General features: G+C 40.8%; 1 protein-coding gene across 1 annotated transcript in view; it reads right to left on the bottom strand.

Annotated features, from left to right (window-relative positions):
- Window positions 1-23,480, bottom strand: part of IQGAP2 (IQ motif containing GTPase activating protein 2) — a 242,384-nt gene that overhangs the window by 119,815 nt on the left and 99,089 nt on the right. The window contains exons 3-5 of the mRNA XM_040622170.1: window positions 14,989-15,145; window positions 6,867-6,944; window positions 3,452-3,528 (exon numbers count right to left, since the gene is read on the bottom strand). Coding sequence (XP_040478104.1) covers window positions 3,452-3,528; window positions 6,867-6,944; window positions 14,989-15,145 — 312 coding nt within the window. The remainder of the gene's footprint in view (window positions 1-3,451; window positions 3,529-6,866; window positions 6,945-14,988; window positions 15,146-23,480) is intronic.

Here is a 23,480-nt window from a genome sequence, read left to right on the forward strand (position 1 = left end):
GAATGGGTTTAAGTGTGTTAAGGTGGTAATGATACCTCCGGGTATTTCACCTGCCCTTTAAGGTATCTCAAGTGTCAAAATATCAGTCCTACTAAAATTTTTCAACTAATTTCATTTTTTATTTTTTTATTTTTATTTTTTAAAGATTTTATTTATTTATTTGACAGAGAGACAGCCAGCGAGAGAGGGAACAGAAGCAGGGGGAGTGGGAGAGGAAGAAGCAGGCTCCTAGTGGAGAAGCCTGATGTGGGGCTCGATCCTAGAATGCTGGGATCACGCCCTGAGCCAAAGGCAGACGCTTAATGACTGCGCCATCCAGGCGCCCCTAATTTCATTTTATAACCAATGTTTAAACACTGAACTGTTGTTTCATAAATTGAGCAACGAACGACATGCAAAAAGTGTTCTTCTCCAGTTAAAAAATCATTAGCAGCAACTTGTTAGCAAGGCTCTCACTTCTTGAACTGGTTTCTTTTCATTGCAGACTTTCATACATTCCAAATGAAGCCACAAAAAGAAAACATGCCAATACACGTTTTAAGTGCAAATACACCAAAAGAGTCGCAATATACTGGTGTTGCCATAATGGGTACTTTAGCTAGCTTTTCCTTTGGTATATCTTCCAAGTTTCCCAATTTTTCCCACAATGGGAATTTAATATTTTATTTTAAATAAGAAAAAGGTAAACACTTCTTTGGAAAAAGAATGAGGTCACCTATCACTGAGGTGAGTCTTTCTACAGGAAGCAAAGTATGAGGATTTCCCCTGGGGCTGCTGTGCTCACACTCCCTGGTGGCATTTCACTGAGAACATCAAGCTGCAGACAAAGGGAGCAATGAGTGGCAAGCAACAAGACCAGGGGCAGAAATAAGAGTGAAAAGGTGAGGACCAGGCCAGAAAAGTGGAAAGCAGATACAAACAGGAAGCAAGGGTGAAAGCCCAGAGGATCTTAATGAGGTTGTTAAGGCCAAATGAAGAAGACAGGGAATAGAAGACAAGTTGGCAGGACTGAGAGCTAACACTGCAGATCACACCAGGCCCGCGGGCTGGGGTAGCGGGAAGGCAGTGCCTGGGTACCTGGGAGATCTTTCCACCTGGTTTCTGATCTATACTCAGAACCTTTGACCTGCCCAATTCCCTGTCCGGTAATGATGACTTTCTACACCAGCCATGTTGCTGTATCCCCAGCCAGGATCTAATGGCCAGACACGTATGTGTTCATTTCCAGCATCACTTGTAATTATCCAGTGAGAGGGAACCCACTTACTGAAGGCTACCCAGCTCCCAAAGGTGTCTCGGTCAACAGAGCAGAGTATCAGCCTCATTTGAGTAACTGTATTCTAAACCATTGAGGGAAAACGTTTTGATAGAAAAAACTTTAGATATACTTGAGACTTCTCAGTTCTATACCAAGGAGAAGTCACGCGTACGTTTAGGACAGAGAAAAGTGAAGGAGATTCTCCCAGGGGATGCTGTGTATTAAGTCAACAGCTTAAAGGTCCTACCTAAGGTCAGATTTGGTGAGGGGCAGGCTCAAGAGGAATCTCTGGAATGAGTAATAGTAATGGAGACTTCCATGAGTAATTGCATGACTGCGAAAAGCAGTCCTAGAAAATATCACCCCAACATTCGCATACAAGTGGCAAGAGTAAGAAGTTGCCTTTTCTTCATTTCCCAAGCTGCTGAAGCCATTGTTGAAATGATCACAAACCATTTGTAAGCCTCAGTGCAGTTCTACATAATTTCTGTGGAAGAACAGTGACATCACTAGAAAGGAACTTAGCACACCATTTCTTTATAAGCAGCTTAACATTAACACCCCAGGTGTCTGCACTGGGAAATCAACTTAAGCTTGTCCAAGATACTCCAAGAGCATGCCACAGATTTGGAGATTAGCACAACGATGGGTGGATGTGATCGTGACAATAATGAATGGGAGCTGGCTTAGCAGGTCACAAAAGCAGTACTAGGTGTAGTGTTAAGTGAACATTCTAAGCTCTGAAAAATATTTGACAAGGAATGTTGGGCAACATTTGAAAATATTCCTCGAGACAAGCACTTTTGCACAGACAAGCACTTTTAGAAACGCTGCTGGCATTATGATATACTAGCCACACATGAGGAGGCAGGCAGAGAAGTGATCCCGCCCTCAAACCCATTCTAAATTACTAGAATAAAAAGAAATCGCAGTAAGGCGCCTACATTTGGTCTGTATTTCTAGCAACTGCCATCTTCCAAAGAAATCTCATAAGTACCCATCAGGGGGAAAAGTCAAATTATATGACATAATCAAAATTCTTTTCTAGTAGGCCGCAGTGCAATGAATTATTGTAGAAACCTTTTCCTTTGGAGAGGAAAAGAGCCAGGAAGAAGTTAATATAAACCTCTACTCAGAAGACTCTGCCAGGAAAATGACTTCTAGTGATATAAACATAAGGCAGATGTTCTAGAAGAAATTTAAAATTTAATTAGACATGAAGTCTTCCAGCCATTACCTGCATGAATGCAAGATGACAGCCATAAACCGGATTTTTAGAATCATCTTTTTACCATCTAAAAATAACGTTTCTTCCAGGCGAGTAAGATAAAAAATGATCTGTGAACTAGCACAATTTAAGCGTTTTCAAAAATTAAGTTATCAAACAATTGCTTTAAATTAACGAACGATAGTATCTTGGGGCGCCTGGGTGGCTCAGTTGGTTAAGGTCCGACTCTTGATTTTGGTTCAGGTCATGATCTCAGGGTTGTAAGATTCAGCCCAGAGGCTGGCTCCATGCTGGTCATGAAGTCTGCTTAAGATTCTCTCTCTCTCTCTCTTTCCCAGAGAGAGATAGCCAGCGAGAGAGGGAACACAAGCAGGGGGAGTGGGAGAGGAAGAAGCAGGCTCCCAGCGGAGGAGCCCGATGCAGGGCTCGATCCCAGAACGTTGGGATCACGCCCTGAGCCGAAGGCAGACGCCCAACGACTGAGCCACCCAGGCGCCCCTCTTATGTTTCTTCTTTACCCTTACAGTGCAAGTTCTATTGAGCAAAGTCAAAAGAAACTATCCTTATGTTGGACTTCATTAGTTTATAATAAGAATTGAAGCAAAATGATAACTTAAGAGTATCAAAATTAAAATGACCATCAAAGCTGCCCATTTGATGTATTTTGGCTATTCCCTGAGATCCCTAGAAGTTTCAACTTACATCTTCTCGTTACACTTACAGGTCTTTCATTCATTTTCTGGTATTCTGTTTTGAATTAGATTTAAAAAATCAAAAAAATATTTTCCCAGTTCAAGGACCGTATTTACGTGACAATTTAAAAAACTTGTGCCAAATTCAAAACAACACAATGCAGTTAAAGTTCTCCAGATTATTTAAGTAACTTAAGATCCCTCTTCTAAAAGAGAAACTACAGGTTCATTGACATCTACTTCTTCGACTCTTAGCTGTGTCTTTTTCCCCACCTCAACGCGTGAATGCAGTATATCATTCGCGGTATATTTTTCCGGTCATAGACATCTGTTGTTTCTGGATAAAATATCTGGAAAACAAAAGAAACAACATGTTTTCTTATGTTTTGCTTTGCACAGTTATTTTAAAACTCCCAAATGATGCTACTTTGATTGTCTTTGCTGTACTTATTTAAACGTAGAGGAACCCCTCTCCGTTGTTGCTCTCTTTCACTCTACAGGCAGACCCATCGGTGCGTCTGGTCCCCTGACAGCACGCCTCCTAGGGGGCTCAGGAGGGGGGGATTCCCAGGCGGCCACTGCAAGGAGGCTGCATCCACAGGGCTAGGTGGCAATTCCACTTCACTCGTGGCAAGCCCAGTCAGGCTCTGCTCTCTGTACAGGGTCATTCCTGTGACTGCCTACAGGTACCCTAGCCTGAGAAGGGTGTCCAGCTTACAGTGTTTTACTATAACGTTAAACACCTAGCGTCGCACTTGTGTAAACAGGTATGCACACACAACACACACTGATGTCATTTCCCGCTGGATGGAACACATTTTACCAAATAAAATCTGGAACGTAAATGAGGTATGAAAGAAACATTACCTATAATTTCACTTCCTAGGTTGTTTCCACTAGCATTTTGGTATATTTTCTTCCAAGGTTTTTTCAATATGTGCCTCTGCCTTTTGTATGTCTGTATGTAATACTGTAACCCCAGTAACACTACAGTACGGTATTACTGTAGTACTATAGAACATGACTGTTGTCCATCCCCTTCATTATTCTATTAGAACATTATTTCTAATAGATGTTTGTGATTCTTTTATCTTTTTGAACGATAATTTAAGCCAGTTCTCCAAGGCTGAACTCCCCCCCATTTGTCCCTATTAAATTTGTCCCTATTACAAATCACTGCAATGAACATCCCTGCATTTCTGAACACCTGATTACTTTTTTGGATAAACACCTAAATATGGTGCTACTTAACTAGTAAGTTTCAACATTGAGGCTTCTAATACACATTTATACCACTTTTAAGCCTGAAACTAAAAGCTTGATAAGAAACAGATTTCAGGATAGGGCACCAAACCTCTCTGTTCCTAAGCACCAAAAAATGAATAATTAGGCTTGAAGCTTCTAAGAAAAAGATAAGCATACTGGCATTGCTGGCTTTCAGTAGTTCTTTTATAAAAGTTGCCATAAAAACTAAAATTATATCCTCTATCATATGGTAGCACTTGATACTCAAGTGCAATTTTCTATTGGATGTTGAAAAAAGCTGAGAGAAGAAAGCAGCGAAGTTTCCTCAGCCACAATGTGTAGCCCCTGAGCACTTAAAGAAACGACCGCAGCCTAGGAAACTTCGAGGGTCTTTTCAACTTTCCCTCAACACATTTGCTGTTACANGGAAGAGGATTCCCAGTTCGGAAGAACAGGACCAGGTTTCAAGGTCTACTGGGGAAGCAGAAGAACCCTACAGCTCCCCACTCCTTTTCCTTTCAACAACTTTCTATATTTCTTTCTATCTCTCCATACGGAAATGTGTACTTATATAAATATTGCTTCATTTCTTTTGCAAACTCTTTATGAATAGGTCTTCTTATGGCAATAAGATGTGATCAATTCACAGAGTTGTCCAGAACATTTTATTCATCACTGTATCCTCAGCGTTAACACGATGCTGAGCACGGAGTAGGCACTTAATATTGGTTAAGTGAAGACATTAGTAGTCGTCAAATACATCCGTCAATTCAGCACACTATTGCTGTCTCATCCCTGCAATGTAATGTATCAATCACTTCACAAAAATCAGTGTTAAAACAGCATCTGCTCTATGGATCACTTATTTGGCTTAAAATTATGGAAAACCTGGCCCAACACACAAAATTTGAAAAGGTTTAAATCAAATCTATGAAACAAAATTATCCTAATTTAAAGTATGTTGACTCATACAGAAAAATTCTATTTGAATTTTTTTCTTTTGTTATTAATCTGCTTACTACCCAGTCAGTACTTGCTAAATGACAACCCAGAAATATGAATTCTATATTTTAACTAGTGCCCAGATGGGAAGAGCATTTAATGTTCTGGGCATTTTAGGAGAAGGGAAAGTAATTTCATTAAAAATGGAAGAAGAAATCAATATTGACTATTTTGAAATAAAAGAAGCGAACTAAATCAAGTATAACCTCAAGTAGATTGAAAATAGGCATTTATAATTTATATTAAGGAATCCTCTGTTTTTGTTGTGGTGCGGTTGTTAATTCAAACCCGGATTAACAATACCACCACCAACACAGGTCTTACATCGGTAGCCTGTCCCCTTGCTTTGAGGCTGGACCACTCGATATCATTTCTTCAAAACAGCTGTACCTAATAAGCTCCAGAGAGGAGTGAACTACGATACCTACAAAAACCTGACTGGTCTCGAGGGCATCATGCTTACTGGAAGAAAGTCAATCTCTAAAGATTCCCTACTGTATGATTCCACTTCTTTAACATTCTCAAAATGATAAAACCATAGAGATGGAGGACAGATTAGTGGCTGCCAGGGGACAGGGCTAGGAAAGGATGAGATGTCAAGGCCTACTCCTCTGTGGTATCTGTATCTTAACTGTGGTGGTGGTCAAATACATTCATGGCATAAAACTGCACAGAAACACACACGCAAATCATTGCATATAAAAATGGTGAAAACTAAGTTAAGGTCTGTAGCCTTAATAGTAACACACCAACGTCAATTTATTTTACCACAGTTATGAGATGTCACCACTGGGGGAAGCTGAATGAAGAATAAGCACAGATGTACTATTCTTGCAACTTCCTGTGAATCTAAAATTATTTCAAAAGAAGACGTTTAAGAAATCACTCTACAATTTCTAACAAATGTAATTATTTCCTCATTTCCTCTACTTGTCTATTTGTCTCTCAGGCTTAAGTGTGCCCACTCTTTCAATTTAACAAGCTCTGAATATTTGCTGAGTTTTATTTGGGACAGCTATTTCAAGAGGAAGAGCTAGAACCCTCTAGCTTTTAACATTCAAAGTGATAATATGATCTATAATAATACTTTATAAATGCCTTTGTCATTATGATGTACAGTGATACAATATATGGTAGTATAATACAGAAACTGAAGTAAAAAAAGGAGGTGGCTATTTTAAATTAACTATCTACCAGCTGAAGCTTGTTGTGACCTTGTGAATTTATACAGGGCATTAACTTAGCTGTTCTCCATACTTCATTCTGAGTTCCTGCCATATATTACTTTGTACAGGCCTTTCCATATTTCTGTGTAGTCCTCACATTTGTCGTGCCTGAGGCAATCAGGCCATCTGCCACATTAACATATCCCAGTATGCCCAATCTTTTGTCATAATGAGGTGTTCGCATGACCCCTTTTGGCTTCCCAGTTCACGCTTACCTTGGGTAGACCAATAGACTCCATTGCTCTTAACCACTGGACCGTATTATCTGTGTGTCGAAAATGAAGGCCGGACTTCTAGTGTGGGGGTGGGGAGGGGGGGGAGAAGAAGGGACCACACGAAAAGTGAGTCATTTGTAGCAACTTTTTTTCATTAGCAGGCTGTTTTCCAATTGTATTTCTCTTAAAATAGCATTATTAAATCATAAAACAACTGGAGACACAATGAAGAAGACTGGGCTATCTCAGCACCACTGTTTGTAATGGACCATTCCGGTTTCCACAGTTCACATATTTGAGGTAATTCTGCACCAGAATTTCAAAGACCATTTAATGTCTAGCACATGCCTAAGGATGTTTTGTGAGACGCGTGTGCACATGCACGCACGCACAGATACACACACACGGTGTCAAGATTTTGGCAACTATGGCTGAGAAACCTAGCAACTTCAGGAAAAACAGGATTTTTAGAAGACTAAATGCCTTTTTCCTGGTTTCTGGTTCTGCCAAAACCTTTTTTTCTGATCATGAATAGGATTTCTGTAGAAAACCTGGAAAATGTAGAAAAATACGTAGGAAAAAAAACAAAGATGGAAACAAAAACCACCCCACAGTTCAGGGGTAATTTCAGTATTTCATTCTCCTATCATTTAATCCCAATTTTTGCCTGTGTAAAAAGTAAACCTTCAGTGGAAATGTTTTACAAGACCTTTTTCTACACGTACAATGACAGCAGGCTTTCTATATCTTCCACTCTTCTTTACAGCCTTCCTCGGCCGTCATTTTTTCCCTGCCCAGTCTGTAACTGTGGTAACCTTTCCTGTATCGCATCAAGTTTTATTAGGTACGAAATGTTGAGAGCCTTAATGCTACCTTGTATTTTTAATTAGTTAAATGAGTAGCATAATGTTATGTATTTTTTAAATTTTAATATATGTAAAACAGCAATTATGGCAAGTTTCATTATATAATATTCAAGAGTAGAAAATCACATTCAGAAAGCCTGGCTCTTCCCATCTTCTGTGACCTTCCACAATCAAATAGTTTATGTAACAGAAAATACGTTTGTTGCTGTTAGACTTATACTTTATAAAGTATAAATCAAATTAACATTAGACAAATGTTTATGCCTTTTTAATAGTGGTCAGACTGAACTCTGTGTGTCAAGCACTGTATGTAAATTATCTCTGATTTTCAAAACAGTCTGCAAGGCAATTATCATTTCCCATTTTTTTAGAGATGAAGAAACCTAGGCCAAAAAGATCAACAAATTTGCCTAAGGTTAAAGAGGTGTTAAATGGTTGAGCTGAGATTCAAGATGAGGTCTCTCTGAATCTGAAAACCTTCCTTGTGCTAACATTCCCCAGGGACAGATCACAGGACCTAATGATGGTGGGATTATTCTTTGGATGGAAAAACTCAGCCCTTACTTGAAATCAATAGAGGGAGGAAAGAGTGGAAAGAGGAAGGAGAGGGAAGAAGAGCAAAGGGGAGAGAGAGAGGGAGGAGGAGGGAGCCCAGAGAATCAAGAGCCAGGCGGTACTGTCTGAGGGTGACTCAGCGTAAACAACTTCTACAGAATACAAACAATTCTCAGACACAGCCACTCTGTGACCATGGAGGCACAAGATGGAAACAATCCACAATCACAGCAAGAGAGAGAAAAGGACCCTAGGCACCACAAAGTAACCAAATGTCCCGCTGTTCTAAGATGAGCAACTGTTTTGATGGATGACAGTCTCGTCCCTTATCCATCTCTTCATCTCCTGGATAAAAATTACTGAAACACCACATTGACTCTGCTTCCTGACAATTCCCAAAGATAACTGGTCCTTGCTTCCCTAATCCATATTACAGTCACCAGTACAAGCCCAACTCTACACTAAGCCCTTATTCTCTCCTGCTCATAGTCTCATGGGGATGTACTTTTTTCTTGCCACACAAGTTAAATAAACTTAATTTTGTTGGGCCCTTGTTTGAAGGTTGGTTTCTGGGCAGTCTTCGCCTGATGGGCTTCAACCATCCAAATCATGAAACAGACAACTCCACCCATTTAGTGGTCTTATTAGCTAGGTAACCTCTGGAAAGTTACCTATCTCTTTGAATCTTGGTTCCTCAGCCATAAAATGAGTATATAGTATGCTTCTTTCAGTTGAGATGAATTAAGAATACACATAAAGCAGTTAATTGCAAAGAGCACCTAAGAAGGCAATAAATATTAGCTATTATAATCATTATACGCTGTAAGACCAGGCTTGCAACTTTTATCCACTTAAGGTCAGAAAAAGGTTTAGTGCTTCATGTACGAGGCACTGAAGGAAAGGGAGGTTATTTCAGTCCTATTTCTGCAGTAAACGAAATGACAGATTTCAAATCCTTTGTCCATTTTATTTATTTTTTTTAAAGATTTTATTTATTTGACAGAGATAGAGACAGCCAACGAGAGAGGGAACACAAGCAGGGGGAGTGGGAGAGGAAGAAGCAGGCTCCTAGCAGAGGAGCCTGATGTGGGGCTTGATCCCATAACGCCGGGATCACGCCCTGAGCTGAAGGCAGACGCTTAACCGCTGTGCCACCCAGGCGCCCCTCCTTTGTCCATTTTAAACATCTGAGGAATGCTGACTTCAGAAGCCTATGTTGTACATACTTAAGAAAGCTCAGTGTGTGATGTGCGTTAATACCTTCAATTTATTTACTTCAATTAGGACAAAAAGAGTCTTCTAAACATTCTTATATCTTAGTCCAAAATAATCTTAGTCCATGATAACCACTTCCACCTTGTCAATTTTTTTTCACCAGTCCTACGTACTCATACTAGATGAGGTGGCATGTCTATCGTCTTATCTAGGCAGGGGTTGTTCATGTCCGTCCACCTAACTTCTTCCAGCTATTGGACTAGAAAGTACATGCTGATTTTCTTCTGCTATTTCACTAGCAAATAAGGTTATTCTAGCTTAGACTGAACAGATGAGGAATTATTGAAGTCTTCTCTGGATGGTAACTTCTGACGCAAGAGACTCAAAGCTCTTTGGAACAATAAGGTAGCTCAGAAGCCAATAATTATTCTGATTTGCTTAAATCCTCTGTAGAGGATGGAACTGACAGCAGGGTCCAAGTATTTAAGATACTTGAATTGCTTTGACTGGTTAAGTTCAGGGTCAAGACTAGGTTGTAGGACTCCTGACTCCAAGTCCAAATAAATAATCTACTCGATTCACTGCTCACAGAGCCTCACAACCACACCTCTAACCTTCATAGCTCACTCACCTCTATCAGGCATTGTGCCAATGCTTTGCACGGATGATCACATTTTTTCCTCACAATATCTCTACAAAGGTTGATACTATTATTATTATTATTATTATTATTATTATTATTCTTACTTCTCAGGTTTACAGGTGAGGAAACAGGCTCACAGAGGTGAAGTTAGCGAGGAAGCCAGCCTCTGAAGTACTTTGATTCTACAGCTCACACTACTAACCACCGTAGATGCTCTCCCTATCTAAGACTCACCTAAAGAGTCAACATCTCCTCTAAGCCCACAGTTACCAATGTACTGTCTGGGAAGATGCTGTTTTCTGTTCTTGAGCCTCATCAGGCTCAAGGAATGCCCTTCTTCCTCCCTTCTCTTTCTCTCGCCCATCTTAACCACCTTGGGAACACACACTCATCTTTCAAGCCTCCACCATGGAAGCCCCGGCCTTTTCGACACTGCACTCCCTTTAGACTTGACGTTCTCTCCTTGGTCACATCCCACTGTCCACCCAGCCATCGTCTCTTCATGGCCCTCTACCCATTTCTAATCCCTCTCCAGGCTGTTTTCCCTCTTGAATCCATTTACTTCTTGGCTATTCAGGCCATTGTTACCTGTCACCTGGGCTGAGTTTTCCCCTCACGGGACTGCCTCCACCCTAATCCTCTAATTACTCTCCACATAGCATCTTTGTAAAGCCATGATGCCTCTGTTTTACATTTCAATGGCTTCCTCTGTAATTACTTATGATGAAGTCACATATCTCCCATCATGGTCTCATTTTTCACTACTGTCCCTCACCACAGGCTTTCAGCCACCCTGTCTGTCCAAGCTCTTTTCTTCCTCAAGGCTCTCAAAAACAGGCTCCTTGTCTCCAGACTGTCCTCCCAGTAGGAGTACCCCACCCTTAAAGCTGCACATGGATGATTTTCTTCGCATTCTTCCTGTCTCAGAGGTAAATGTTTCCTCAGAGAAGCTCATCTTCTGTCCATTGCTATCAATAACACTGGCTTTAATTTCTTCCTTCATACACTCACAACCCACAACTATTTATTTACTTATAGTCTGTCTGCCCAACTCTAACTGCCATGAAATCATGTCTGCCTTGCTCACCACTCTGCCTTGAGCGCACACAACAGTGCCTGGCACGTGGCAGGTGTTGATAAGCGCTGTGTGGATAAATGAGTCCTACCCTGTATGTATTTCTATCACAGTAAAACTTTATCTTCTTTCCCTATAATTTTATTAAAATTTATTATAGTATTTATCTACCATTAGATAATGGTTGATTATGTCAAACCCAAGTAATACATAAGAAAAGAATCACCTGGGGTGATCAGTAAGAGTGTAGCTTCCTGGGTCCCTGGCCAAGAGATTCTGCCTGACTCAGTAGTCTGAGGGGGGCGGGCTCACGAGCCCACATTTTTACACTCACCCACTGAGTGGTCCTGCAGGAGGTTTTAGCATCACACTAGGAGGAAGAGTGTCAGACTCGAAGCACCCCAAGAATCAAATAGTCTTGGCTTGTTTGAAACTACTGTCATCCGTTTTTTTTTACCCAACAGCTATTTCCCTAGCATCTATCATGGGCTACATCCTTCACCATTCACTGAGGACAGTGCAAAGACGACATACACGGTTCGTGCTTGCAGGACAAGGCTATCTTTACAGCACACCATGATGTATCCAAGAGGGACAGTATCAGGAGCCAGAGCACACATGGCATGGCCACACGGTCCCAGAACTGGGACCTGGAGTGGGTGGTGGAGGTGGCCACGGAAAGGATATTCATCATTAGAAGGTTTAACTCTAATATCTAGGCCATTTTTCTGACCTTAAATTCATGAAGGACCAGGGTTGTACTTAAGCTGGCAGACAACAGGATGAGAAAGACATTGAAAGCTTCTCATCTGCTTAACTCAGAGCCATTGGTGCCCAAACTGAGGCCTTCAGAGTTCAGGGACAGAGCTCTTGCCTCAGAGACACACTGCGTAACAGGCAGGTCATGTTTTATGGCTGCAGTTTAAGCAGACCTGCTGTCAGAGCCCATGCTCACTGAACTCATGGTTGCCAGATGGTGTATCCAGGGGCTAGGGCTGGGCTAGCTAGCATTGCCTTGTGTCTCAACGTCTTTGCTGCAGTTCCTTGTAAAGGAACACAGGACAGGCTTTAGTCCTAAGGAACCTAAGAACAGGAAGCTAAGTCTCCTGTTCACTAATGTCTGACTCCTTTCAATTTTGTAAAATGAATGAAATGGCCCTAAAATTTTCTGATTACAACAGCAATTCACTAAAAATTGTCTTTCAACGACATTAGGTATTCTCAGAAATTTAGTAAAAGAGGGGAAAAGGCTCTTTTGTCCAGTGAAGAGAGAGGTAGTTTCCATTGGTCCCGTACTCTTTCCCACGTCATAGCTGGAACTACCCCCCTCCCCCTGCTACACCCCCCTTCTCTCCACCCTTCTCCTAGCATCATCCCTTCTTCTGTATATCCGTCCTCTGGGACCTGATGGGCAGGGGTGGCAAACACAATACTTCCGTCTCAGTGTTTTGTTCAGGAATGTCATCACCTGCCTGGGCTCCATGGGTATTTTATTTTGTAACAGGAGGCTGGAAATATTTCCCCTGTCTCCACCCCAAAGAGAAGTTGTTATTCATTCTAATGGTAGGCTCTCTGATGCCAGGAGGAAATGGCGCCTGTTTGAGTTGCCATGAGAGGGTCCACAGCTGAACTGGAGACACTTCTATTCAAAGGTGTATGATGTGCCAAGAAGAGAAAAGAGGTAGCCCACCCTCTACTTGGAGGCTCACCATCCACTGACGCTCTCGCTGGCCTGATTCTCATCTCCCACAATGTCAAAACAAAATACCCACAACCCCCTTTCCAGACGGACTGGGGCCCAGCCCAACTACTCTTGAACTCTGTCATCAAATCTACATGGCTCTTAGTAGAAATAGGGCCAGAGCATGGTAATAACCATAATAGAAGCAATGAAGAAAGAAAAATCGGGCTGCAAAATGTGGACAAATTAATTTATTTTGTGTTGTAGAGATATAAATATTTTTTTTCTTTTCTTTTCTGAACTATTTTTCAAAATTAAATAATTTTGCCTGACTCGATCACTGACTTTACTAAGACTTTACTAAGTCTTGTGAAAAGCTAGCATAATGAGCTAAGACTCTAGGGAGAACATATGAGTTGACTTGATCAACTCAAAAGTACTTTAACAAACACAAACACTTTTATTCCTACCATTATCCAAGGCAGAAACTTTTGCTCAGTTATCTTTAAGACGAGAATATGAAAACAGACTCATAAATGATGTCTCAATTCCTCTTATTTATGGTTAGCCTAAATGATTATTCAAACATTTGCTCTGAATTAAATATACATTTTATTTTTTTATTTTTTAAAAGATTTTATTTATTCATTTGAGAGAGAGAGAGAGAGAGAGAGAGAGAAAACACAAGCAGGGGGAGAGGGAGAGGGAGAAGCAGACTCCTCACTGAGCAGGAAGCCTGACGTGGGGCTCCATCCCGGTACTCCGGGATCACGACCTCAGCCGAAGGCAGATACTTAACCAACTGAGTTATCCAGGTGGCCCTAAATATACACATTTTAAAAAATAAATTTTGCTTATTGGTCAAGGGTCAACTGTATAATAAATTAAGAATATAAAGAATCAGGGGCGCCTGGGTGGCACAGTGGTTAAGCGTCTGCCTTCGGCTCAGGGCGTGATCCCAGCGTTCTGGGATCGAGCCCCACATCAGGCTCCTCTGCTATGAGCCTGCTTCTTCCTCTCCCACTCCCCCTGCTTGTGTTCCCTCTCTCGCTGGCTGTCTCTATCCTGTCGAATAAATAAATAAAATCTTTAAAAAAAAAAAAAAAGAATATAAAGAATCACATTTCAAGGGAGGTTTAGAAATCCTGGCCCAAAGTGCATAAAAAAAGACTTACTCCAGAAGAGAACACCACACATTTAAAAAGTCCCTTTCAAAGACACATCTAATGGAGGAGTCTTTTAGGTTGGTTCTTGCCTTTTCTTCTTTCATTCCTCTTTCATTTCTTAATGAAAAATGTCAAACATAAAGTTGATGAAACAGTATAATGAACTCCTATGTACCCATCACCTAACCTCAATAATTATGAACTCACGGCCAGTCTCAAATCTCTCTCCATCCTCCTCCTGATTATTTCCAAGCAAATCCTAGATATATCACTTTATCTGTAAATACTTAGACATGCGTCTCTAAAATAATCATTTTTAAAGTCAAGTCAAGATTGTTGTTTATTTTGGTCTTGTTTTCTTTCTCCCCATGTGTCCTCCCAAATTAGCCATAAAATAATTAAAACAAGTTGCATAAAAAAAAATAAGTCTTATTTTGTTTTAAAGCTTCAGTGGAACAGAATTCCCACCTGGCTATTTAATGATACTACTCATTTGATCACATTGGCCCTCACTCTTTGGGGCCACAAGTTCAAGTCCCAGCTGGGTACTTTACTTCTTGAGGAGAACAAAGGGAGTAATAAACTGCATCGGTGGTGGAAGAAAAAGGAGGGTAGAATGCCCTCATTTTTACATTTACTGGGGCTAATAAAAATGACCTCCACGAAGGAATAATGGAAGGGGGCTGGGAAGCCCCACAAATCAGACGTGTCTCAGCCTCAGCCCAGAAATAGAAACATTCTGCTTTTAAAACTGCTGCTGCCTCAGGAATGATTATTAGCAGGCTTCAAAGACCAAGGACACCCCCTCCCCCCATTTCACAAAATCCTTGTAGGAACACTAAGAGTAAAAGCACGGAAAGGAAATGAAATGCTGAACTTTCACTTTTAGATGGAAGCCAAAACCAATTAGATCTCAGTTACCTTGTAACGCGTTTGTTCCACATCATAGATCTTTTTCTCTGATACCATTTTTGGGGCAAAGAACTTGGCTAACTTTGCAAGGTAAACTCCATTCCGGAGCCCTTCTTCCAGTTCAGTGGTTGGTGGCAATTCTTCAACTAAGCAGACTTCCATCCACCTAGAAGGATGAGAAAAAAACCTTCAAGTGATTCCAGGTGGGTCACTTCGTGTAGATGAAGAGACGCAGCATCTTGCTACGTGTGTTGGTGATTATTGACAAACGGAGCAGGATCTGAAACATCTTTAGCTGTCTGAGATGGGAGGAGAGGACTTTCTGGGTGGGCAAGGATTCAGAATACGAGATGAGCAAGGGGGATGCAAAGCCCAGAGCCACTGAACTCACTTCCACGCCAGAGCTTGTCAACTTCATCTGTCTGAGTCTCTGCCAATTCTCTTTTGTGCCAAAGAGGAAAATGGCCAAACCATTTTGTATGGGTGGAATTAGTCTGCTGACATTATAGAAAAAAAATAATTCCAAGTTTATGAACCCAGAGTGGAGGAGATACTTTAGGGCTGATGCCTTGGGGAAAGCATAGTCCAAGATACTGTAAAATCTGCAGCTGCCTCAGTCCAGAAATGGCTACCAGAAAAGCTAAAAAGGTGTGGAAAAGTAGCATCAAAAATTCAGAATGTTGCCCTCAATTAATATACATTCCATTTTCCAATACCAGGAACTTATTACAACATTCTTAACTTTTGGGGGGGAAAATGCAATATTTACTGAGTTATGAAAAAATATCTCAGAAAGAGATCAGATTAAATCTTAGGACATTGTGCCAATATTGTAGAAAAGAGAGCAGCAAGGTCATTATGGGCTCAAGGACACACGGTGGGAGGGGAGAGCGGGCCAGCTCACATTTCACACTGGTGTGTCGAGAGTTTGCCAGACTTATGAAGATAATGCTATTCCTATCCATTGTCAAGCTACTGTTACCTACTGTAAGATCCAAGAGGCAGATGTGCAGGTGTTTAGTGAAGGAGCCCCCACCTCCCTGCCACTGACCCGCAAATCATGAACTATTAGTGTGAGTACCATACCTCTATGGCCAGGCCCTGCCCGAAGACCATTCACACATCTGCAGCTGATTCTATCAGCATTTGGCACAGGAGGACACTGTTCTGCAATATTAGCAAGTGATCCTGATCCCAGCAGTGAACACTCAAAGCATCTCAACTGCTTGTAGCTCTGGACAACAGCTTTTAAAAGCTCAGGGAGTCCCTAATAAACAGTATTTACTGGCCACTTACTAGGCATCGTAAAATGTGGAATATATGAGAAAAATAGAAACATAAACCCTACCTTCAAAGAGGATTAGATATAATTGAAAAGGCAGTGAGATTCCAAGGAAAAAAACCACAGAACCACATAAGAAAGGTTATTATGCCCAATGTTACCCAGTAGTTCTTCAGAATAAGGCTGGGAATAAAGGAGGGTGCTGGACTACTCAGGGAAAGCACTGAAAAGATGATGGGACCTGGATCTGGCCTAGAAAAATGGAGTATAAGCAAAGGCAGAGAAGCACTAGAAACTGGGGAGCAAGAGAGACTAAAGGCATAGGGGAAACATGGGCTGACTCATGGAGAAAACCCAGAGAAGACTTTGGGCTTCTGGGGTTCAGGGCGAGAAAGGAAATGAAGCTGAGTATATAAATTCAGACTCTGGAGGACCTAGCATAGGAGAAGTGTGTTATCTGCTGCCACAGGAAGCAGGGAGCTCCTGGCAGCCTCGCAGCAAAGGAGTGACACGCTGACAGCGGTAATTAGAGAAAATTCATCTTGTGTGATGGATGCCGTGAGACACAGCGCTCTTTCAGGCCTTTTCCATTGTGAGGAACTGAGGGACTGGATTAGATAGGAAGCGATGGAAAGGAGGGAAACCAGGAGACACGCTGAGGAAGCAGTAACAGGACTTGGTGACAGCCTGGAAAAGGAGGTCAGAGGAGAGGAAAATATTGCCAGCCAGGGCGAGGGGTCTGGGGTGAAGAGAGCTCTGTGCACGGGGATCTAGCCCCATGTCAACTGTGTGACCCCAAGAACGTCCCCTAACCTCTTGGGGCCTGTTTTCTCCTCTGCTGAGGGGATAGAGAATTAGAAGGATGGGATGATCAAATTTTTCCCAGACTTAAGATCTTCGGGAGACTGTGACACTGGGAGAATAAGGAACTGGTAAAACGAGACGAAGAACTTGGCTTTCATATGCCACGTACAAAGTGTATAAGGGATGTTTGGTTTATACAAGCCTTGCTTCAAATTACTGAAGAGTACATAGCCTTGAGAAATTCTTTAAAAATTAAGAAATCAATAATAATGTTGCTTTTTAAATAAAAATCTGGCCAAGTTAAAGTCCACTGTACTAGGCTAATTTTCTAATCTATATCAACTACAAATCACAGCATTATGCTAATTCATATTAAAACACAATCTGCTTTTGAATAATTAGCTTAAAAATTTAAGACATTGTTTTTCCACACAATATATAAATGCTCTAACAATCCCATGATTGGAGTATATGTGTGAGGCGTGAGTGAGAGGTAAATCGACAACTGGTAGTGGAGGGGGTTAAATTGACAATAGGGAACAAAGGGCAGTAAGCTAAAACAAAAAGTGATATATGGTATTTTAGACTTGGGCTTGCTAAAAAAAAAGATCATCACATTTACTTCTGTCTATATTAGAATATATGTGCAGTTGGCTTCCAACACTACTGATACCGAGAAGTTGGGTTAGTTACAGCCTATTTAAAATATAGCCACTGCTAATGCTTATGACATTACGAATTACTCAAGGCAAAGGCCATCTCTTCTTCCACTTTATAATCAATCCCTTTGTGTCTGGCAATGTGTTTAACATAGTAGGTCCCCCATAAATTGTTACTTAATGACGGATTCTGAGTGCATAAGAAAAACTTTTGCAAGCATCACAGCTGCATCATGAAATCTTCAGGACCCCGCCAAAGATACGTCAATGTAGCATTTTTGCAACATTAAGCATAAATGGGGAGATCTCCTTTCACTTCCTTGAAAGTTAAACGATGAAGCCATTATCATCAATGATAACTCCTATTAAAGTACTATTTTGTGTTAGAACCTGTATTTAATACTTCATGGGGATAATCATTTAATCCTCAAGATTACCTCATAAAGAAGAGGTGCTATTAAGATTGCCATTCTTAGATGATAATCTGAGGCTCAGAAAAGCCCTGTGCCAAACAACTGGTAACCAAAAGACTTCAAAAAGCTGCCAGGACCTCTGTTCCTCTCATTTTAACTTTGAACTTCTCATGACTCACCCAGGCTACTTCCAGAGTAGGAGTAGGAGTTCCATGGTTTGGGGACATATGTGCTACTACTGTCTCAGTATAAGGGATTGAGAAGAGCATAGGGACTGTCACAATTGAGTAAATTTCCTGGGGTTTCATTTATCCTCTTAGAATTCCCTCTTTGTCACCTGCCTTGAAATGCTGAATGGTGAATGGCATAGGCTGCTTCTTCTGGGTGCTGTTTCAAGCAGAGTATGAAAAGCTTCGACCCTCTCCAAGTGGAGTCACTTCCTCAGAGAACTCCTGTAGGCCTAGACAAGATCTCAAAGAGTCTTTAAAATATACTACTTGGAAACTCCTCTTAATTAGTAGTCAGTGGAGGATGAACAAAAGCTGACTGAGAGCAAGACTATTCTTCTGGAACAGGTGGTAAACTCTGACCAAAAAATCAGAGACTGGCGACTTAACCTTGTTCTAAAGGTATTAAAATACCTCACAACAAAGCACCAATTATAATACGCGAACTTCTCAACTAGGACACAGTCATGTGGGCTGAGAATCCTTTCGATTTACCTTTCAAAAGTATAACAAAAAAACTTGGAGCCGAGATACCAAATGGCTCATCCCAGAAGCTAGGAGACAGCTGGGAGTGGCTGCTGGCCAGGGTCGACATTTCCCAGTCCCGCCGTATCTGTGTGAAGCCAAGTGGCGGGGTTGTGACCGCAGACTAGGAGAGGAAATGATGTGCGTGGCCCCTAGGCGTGTGTGGCCCCTAGGCGTGCCTCAGGAAAGTCTCCCAGAGTGGAGCTTCCACTGTCTCCCCTGCTGTCTACTGCCAGGATACTTAAGCTCATGGCAAGGGGGGAGGCACCTGGCTGGCTCAGTCCGTAGAGCATGCAACTCTTGATCTTGGGGCTGTGAGTTCAATCCCCACGCTAGGTGTGGCTCCTACTTAAAATAAAGAAGTAAAAGAAAAATAAAATCTTAAAAAAAATAAAGCTCATGGCAGCTTTGAAAGAGAAAGGAGAAGCACTACCATCAGCCTGGTTCCCCAAATAACTGTGGTAAAGAAGTGCCTGTGGCCCCTCGTCCTTGTCCTACATTACTGAACTTTACACGAGCAAGATTTAAACTTCTATTGTCAACCTCAACTCAGTGGCTTATCTGTTACAGAAGCCAGGGCTATCCCCCCAAACCAATCCAAGTCCTTAGCGTGATTTCTATGGTCTGTTGGGGCCAAATTTCCTCTAATGATCACAATGCAGAGACAACTGGCCTGATGTTCAGGAAGTCTGTCTCTGCCATCAGTAGCTGGATGTACTGGAACAAGTCATTTAACACTCTAAACTGAGTTTTAGTCCATGAGCCTAAAGTTATAATGGAATTCAACATGACAGTGCAATTATGCAATATGATTTTGTTTTATTAACAGTTTTATTGAGAAATAATCCATATGCCATACACTCACCCATTTAAGATGTACAATGCAATGATTTTTAAACATTTATAGGGTTGTGAGATCATCACCATTATCAATTTTGGAACATTTTCATCACTCCCAAAAGAAACTCTATACCCATTAATAGTCATTCCCCATTTATCCCATTACTCCCCACTCACTAATGTATTTTCTATTGATTTGCCAATTCTGTACATTCATGTAAAGGGAATCCTACGATATCTGGCCTTTTGGCACTAGCTTCCCTCATTTAGCATACTGTTTTCAAGGTTCATCTATGGTGTAGGATGTAGCAGTACTGCATGCTTTTTTATTGCTGAGGAATATTCCGCAGTATGGCTAAATCGCATTTTATCAGTTTATTGACATCTGGGTTTTCCCCACATTTTGGCTACTAGGAACAATACTACTAACTTGTATACTAACATTAATGTGCTGGTTTCAGATGGACATAGGCTCTCATTTCTCTTGGGTATATATCTAGAAGTGGAATTGCTGGGTTTAAAGCAACTCTGTGTTTAGTCTTTTTAGGAACTTCCAGATGGTTTTGCAGAGCATCAGCAACATTTTATATTCCCACCAAGAATGTAAGAGGATTCTAATTTCTCCATTCTTGCCCACACTTTGCTGTCTTTTTGATTACAGCCGTCCTAGTAGATGAAAAGTGGTACCTCACTCTGGTTATTTTCATTTCCTGGATGGCTAATGATACTGAAAACCTTATCTGCTTATTGACCATGTGTATATCTTTGTTAGAGTAGTGTCTATTCAAATCCATTGCCCGTGGTTTACCTGGGTTATTTGTCTTTTTATAATGGAGTTATAGGGGTTCTTTATATATTTGGTATAGAAGTCCTTTATCAGATAAATGATTTGAATACCTCTCCTCACTCTCTGTGTTGTCTTTTCACTTTCTTGATGTTGTCCTTTGAAGAACAAAGAGGTTTTAATTTTGATGACGTCCCATTTATTCTTCTGTTGCCTGTACTTTTGGTGTCGTATGTAAGAACTGAAGGTCACAAACATTTCTTCGAAGAACTTTACAGTTTTAACTTTTACATTTAGGCTTTTGATCCAGTTTCAGTTATTTCTTGTAAATTTTGAGAGTTAAGGGTCTGAATTCATTCATTCGCATGTGGATTTACAGTTATCCCAAACCATTTGTTAAAAAGACTATGCTTTCCCCCATTAAATTGGAGTCCTTACAAAAAAAAAAATTGACTGCAAATGAAAAGGTTATTTCTAGACTTCTATTCTATTAATCTATATATGGATGATTTACATATGGACAGGACATACCGTATGTACACACAAAATCAAGCTACAAAGACCTCACGTCATCAAGAGCCTGTTTTAAAAAAAACCAACCTAAAAACCCTCAGAAATGAAAAGCAGAATTGGTCTGTGCCTCCTTCTGATGCCCTTACATTTACTTCTTCTTCCCTATTCCTTCTACTGATTACTACTATTGAACCACAACACCACTATGTGAACATCTCATCCTAAAGCAGAAGTCCAAGCTATTATGAGAATCTGAAGAGTTGTTACAGAACTTCACCTCCCTTTTCAGGATAAAGGGACTGCTTTCCTATCCACGTGCTTGTTTTCCCTTCTCTCTGTAGGGAAAGTTCAGATCACTCACTGGGCACAGAGAAATGAGAAGTAAAAGGAATTTTCCTTTTTTTTTTCCCATGCAAGCAGCCTCTCCCCATCTTTTATTTTTTAAAATTTTCTAGGTTAAGATGAAAAAGAGAAATAATTAATGTCATTTTGTCTTGCAAGAGACCCAAAAGACAAAATTAAAAAGACCCTTCTAAAAACCATGAGACAAATGATCCATTCTACTCTGTTACTTTGTGCCTTGCAGAACATATGAAAGTTGTTTCACCGAGGCATTTGCTCTCTGAATTGTTATTCAGGAAATCACCAACTATAAATCTTGGTCTCTATCATACAGCACTGTATGGAAGAAATATCCCGAAAGCACAACTGCTGGCCAAAAAACCAGAAAGTGTGTGTGTTTCTTTCCCTGTACAAACATTATTTTACTGCAGTGCTCTGTTTCGTGAACTTTCAAGTATTTTAAGTCAATTTATCTCCCTAAATGTTTTGAAAATAAGTTTAGGAGGTAGTTTTTCAAAGAATAAAAGCAAAGACCAGATATTTTTATACATACAGTGCAACTGATCACCTTTTGAGCCAATAGGAAGTAAAACGTCAGAGGGACTGTATTGAGTTTTCATGGTTAAACTTTCTATTTCGCTGGAGGCTCATGCAAAATGGTGACCACAATTCCATCAGCCTTAATAGCTCAGGGGAACAGGGAATCACCACTGCAAAAGTGAGGCGGATCCATCCTAGTCTCATGCAATACTTACTTTTAGTTCACTGTAAGAAAGTGACATGAAATGTTAAAAAAAAAAAAAAAGCACTAATTATTTTCCTTAAAACACAGACATGCAGTACCGTGAGAAGAATCAATAGATAACTCCATGATCTAACAGGAATGGAGCTGACTTCGCTGGATGTATCTCTCACTCTCCTCTTTAGGAGGGAGAGGATACAGCAGAATCTGTTGAGTTTGGCAAGCATTTCCCCAACTGTGTTCTACAGAATGCTGGCTCCAGGAGATGCTAATATAGTGTCCTGGGGGAAACGGGGACCAAGTAATTTAAAAAACGCTGCGTTCTATATCCTGTCTTGAAGATTCCTAAGTGGCAGTAGTATGCTGAAAGCTCAGAGAATTCCTAAAGTAGGAAACCAAGTTTAATTTCCTTTAACCTAATGTTTCCCCAAAGTTTTGGGCCACAAAACTCCCTTTTCCTACAACAGTTAGCACCATTTCATATAATGAAATAGCAGGCAACTAATAGACACAGTATAATTTACTGACTAAAACCATGGCATTAGGGGTTACACTTTTTGGGCTCAAATTCTAGTTCCAGCACTACACCCGTGACTTTTCTTTAAAACAAGGATGTTTAAAAGTATCTGTCCTTGGTGGTGGTGGTGGTGGTGGTGGGGCTATTTTAAAGAGTTAATTAGTATACATTACAATGTTTGGCACTGTGCCCAGCACTCAGTTAGAACCCAGCAAACATTCGCCACAATTATTAGATGGCCTCAAGTTTGAATATGGCCTATTCCCTTACCAGTTGCAGAATCTTGAGAGATTACTATTAGGTTACTAGAATCCAATTACTATTTTTGTTATATTTTTATTATTATGTTATATTAGTCACCATACAGTACATCATTAGTTTTTGATGTAGTGTTCCATGATTCATTGTTTGCGTATAACGCCCACTGCTCCATGCAATACGTGCCCTCCTTACTACCAATTACTATTTTTGAGAATCTGCTCCTTTCCGGACATTGTTCCAAGCGGTGGATCGGGAAAAGCCGCTCAGCTTACAGAGCAGAGTCTCAGGTTATCAATGATGTTAGGAAGCCAAGGGTTCCAAGCTGCTTTGTGGATTAAATAGAACAGCACCAGGACAGCATCTAGCAGAGAGCTGGCCCTCAGAAGTCATGCATACGGTTCCCTTCTCTTCAAACATTTTTTTTGAGAGAATCTTTGCGGGTGAGTTCTTAGAGAAGGATACCGAATGCACGAATGGTACTGTCCTTCCTTGTGTTCCCTTAGATGTGGGATAAGAAAGAAAGAGAAATAAGCAGACCGGCCTGAGTCAATGATGGGTATAAGGAAGGCTGCAAACTTTGGAGCCCAATTTC

Source organism: Ursus maritimus, unplaced genomic scaffold (assembly GCF_017311325.1).
Source record: "Ursus maritimus isolate PB19 unplaced genomic scaffold, ASM1731132v1 scaffold_5, whole genome shotgun sequence".
Taxonomy (NCBI): domain Eukaryota; kingdom Metazoa; phylum Chordata; class Mammalia; order Carnivora; family Ursidae; genus Ursus; species Ursus maritimus.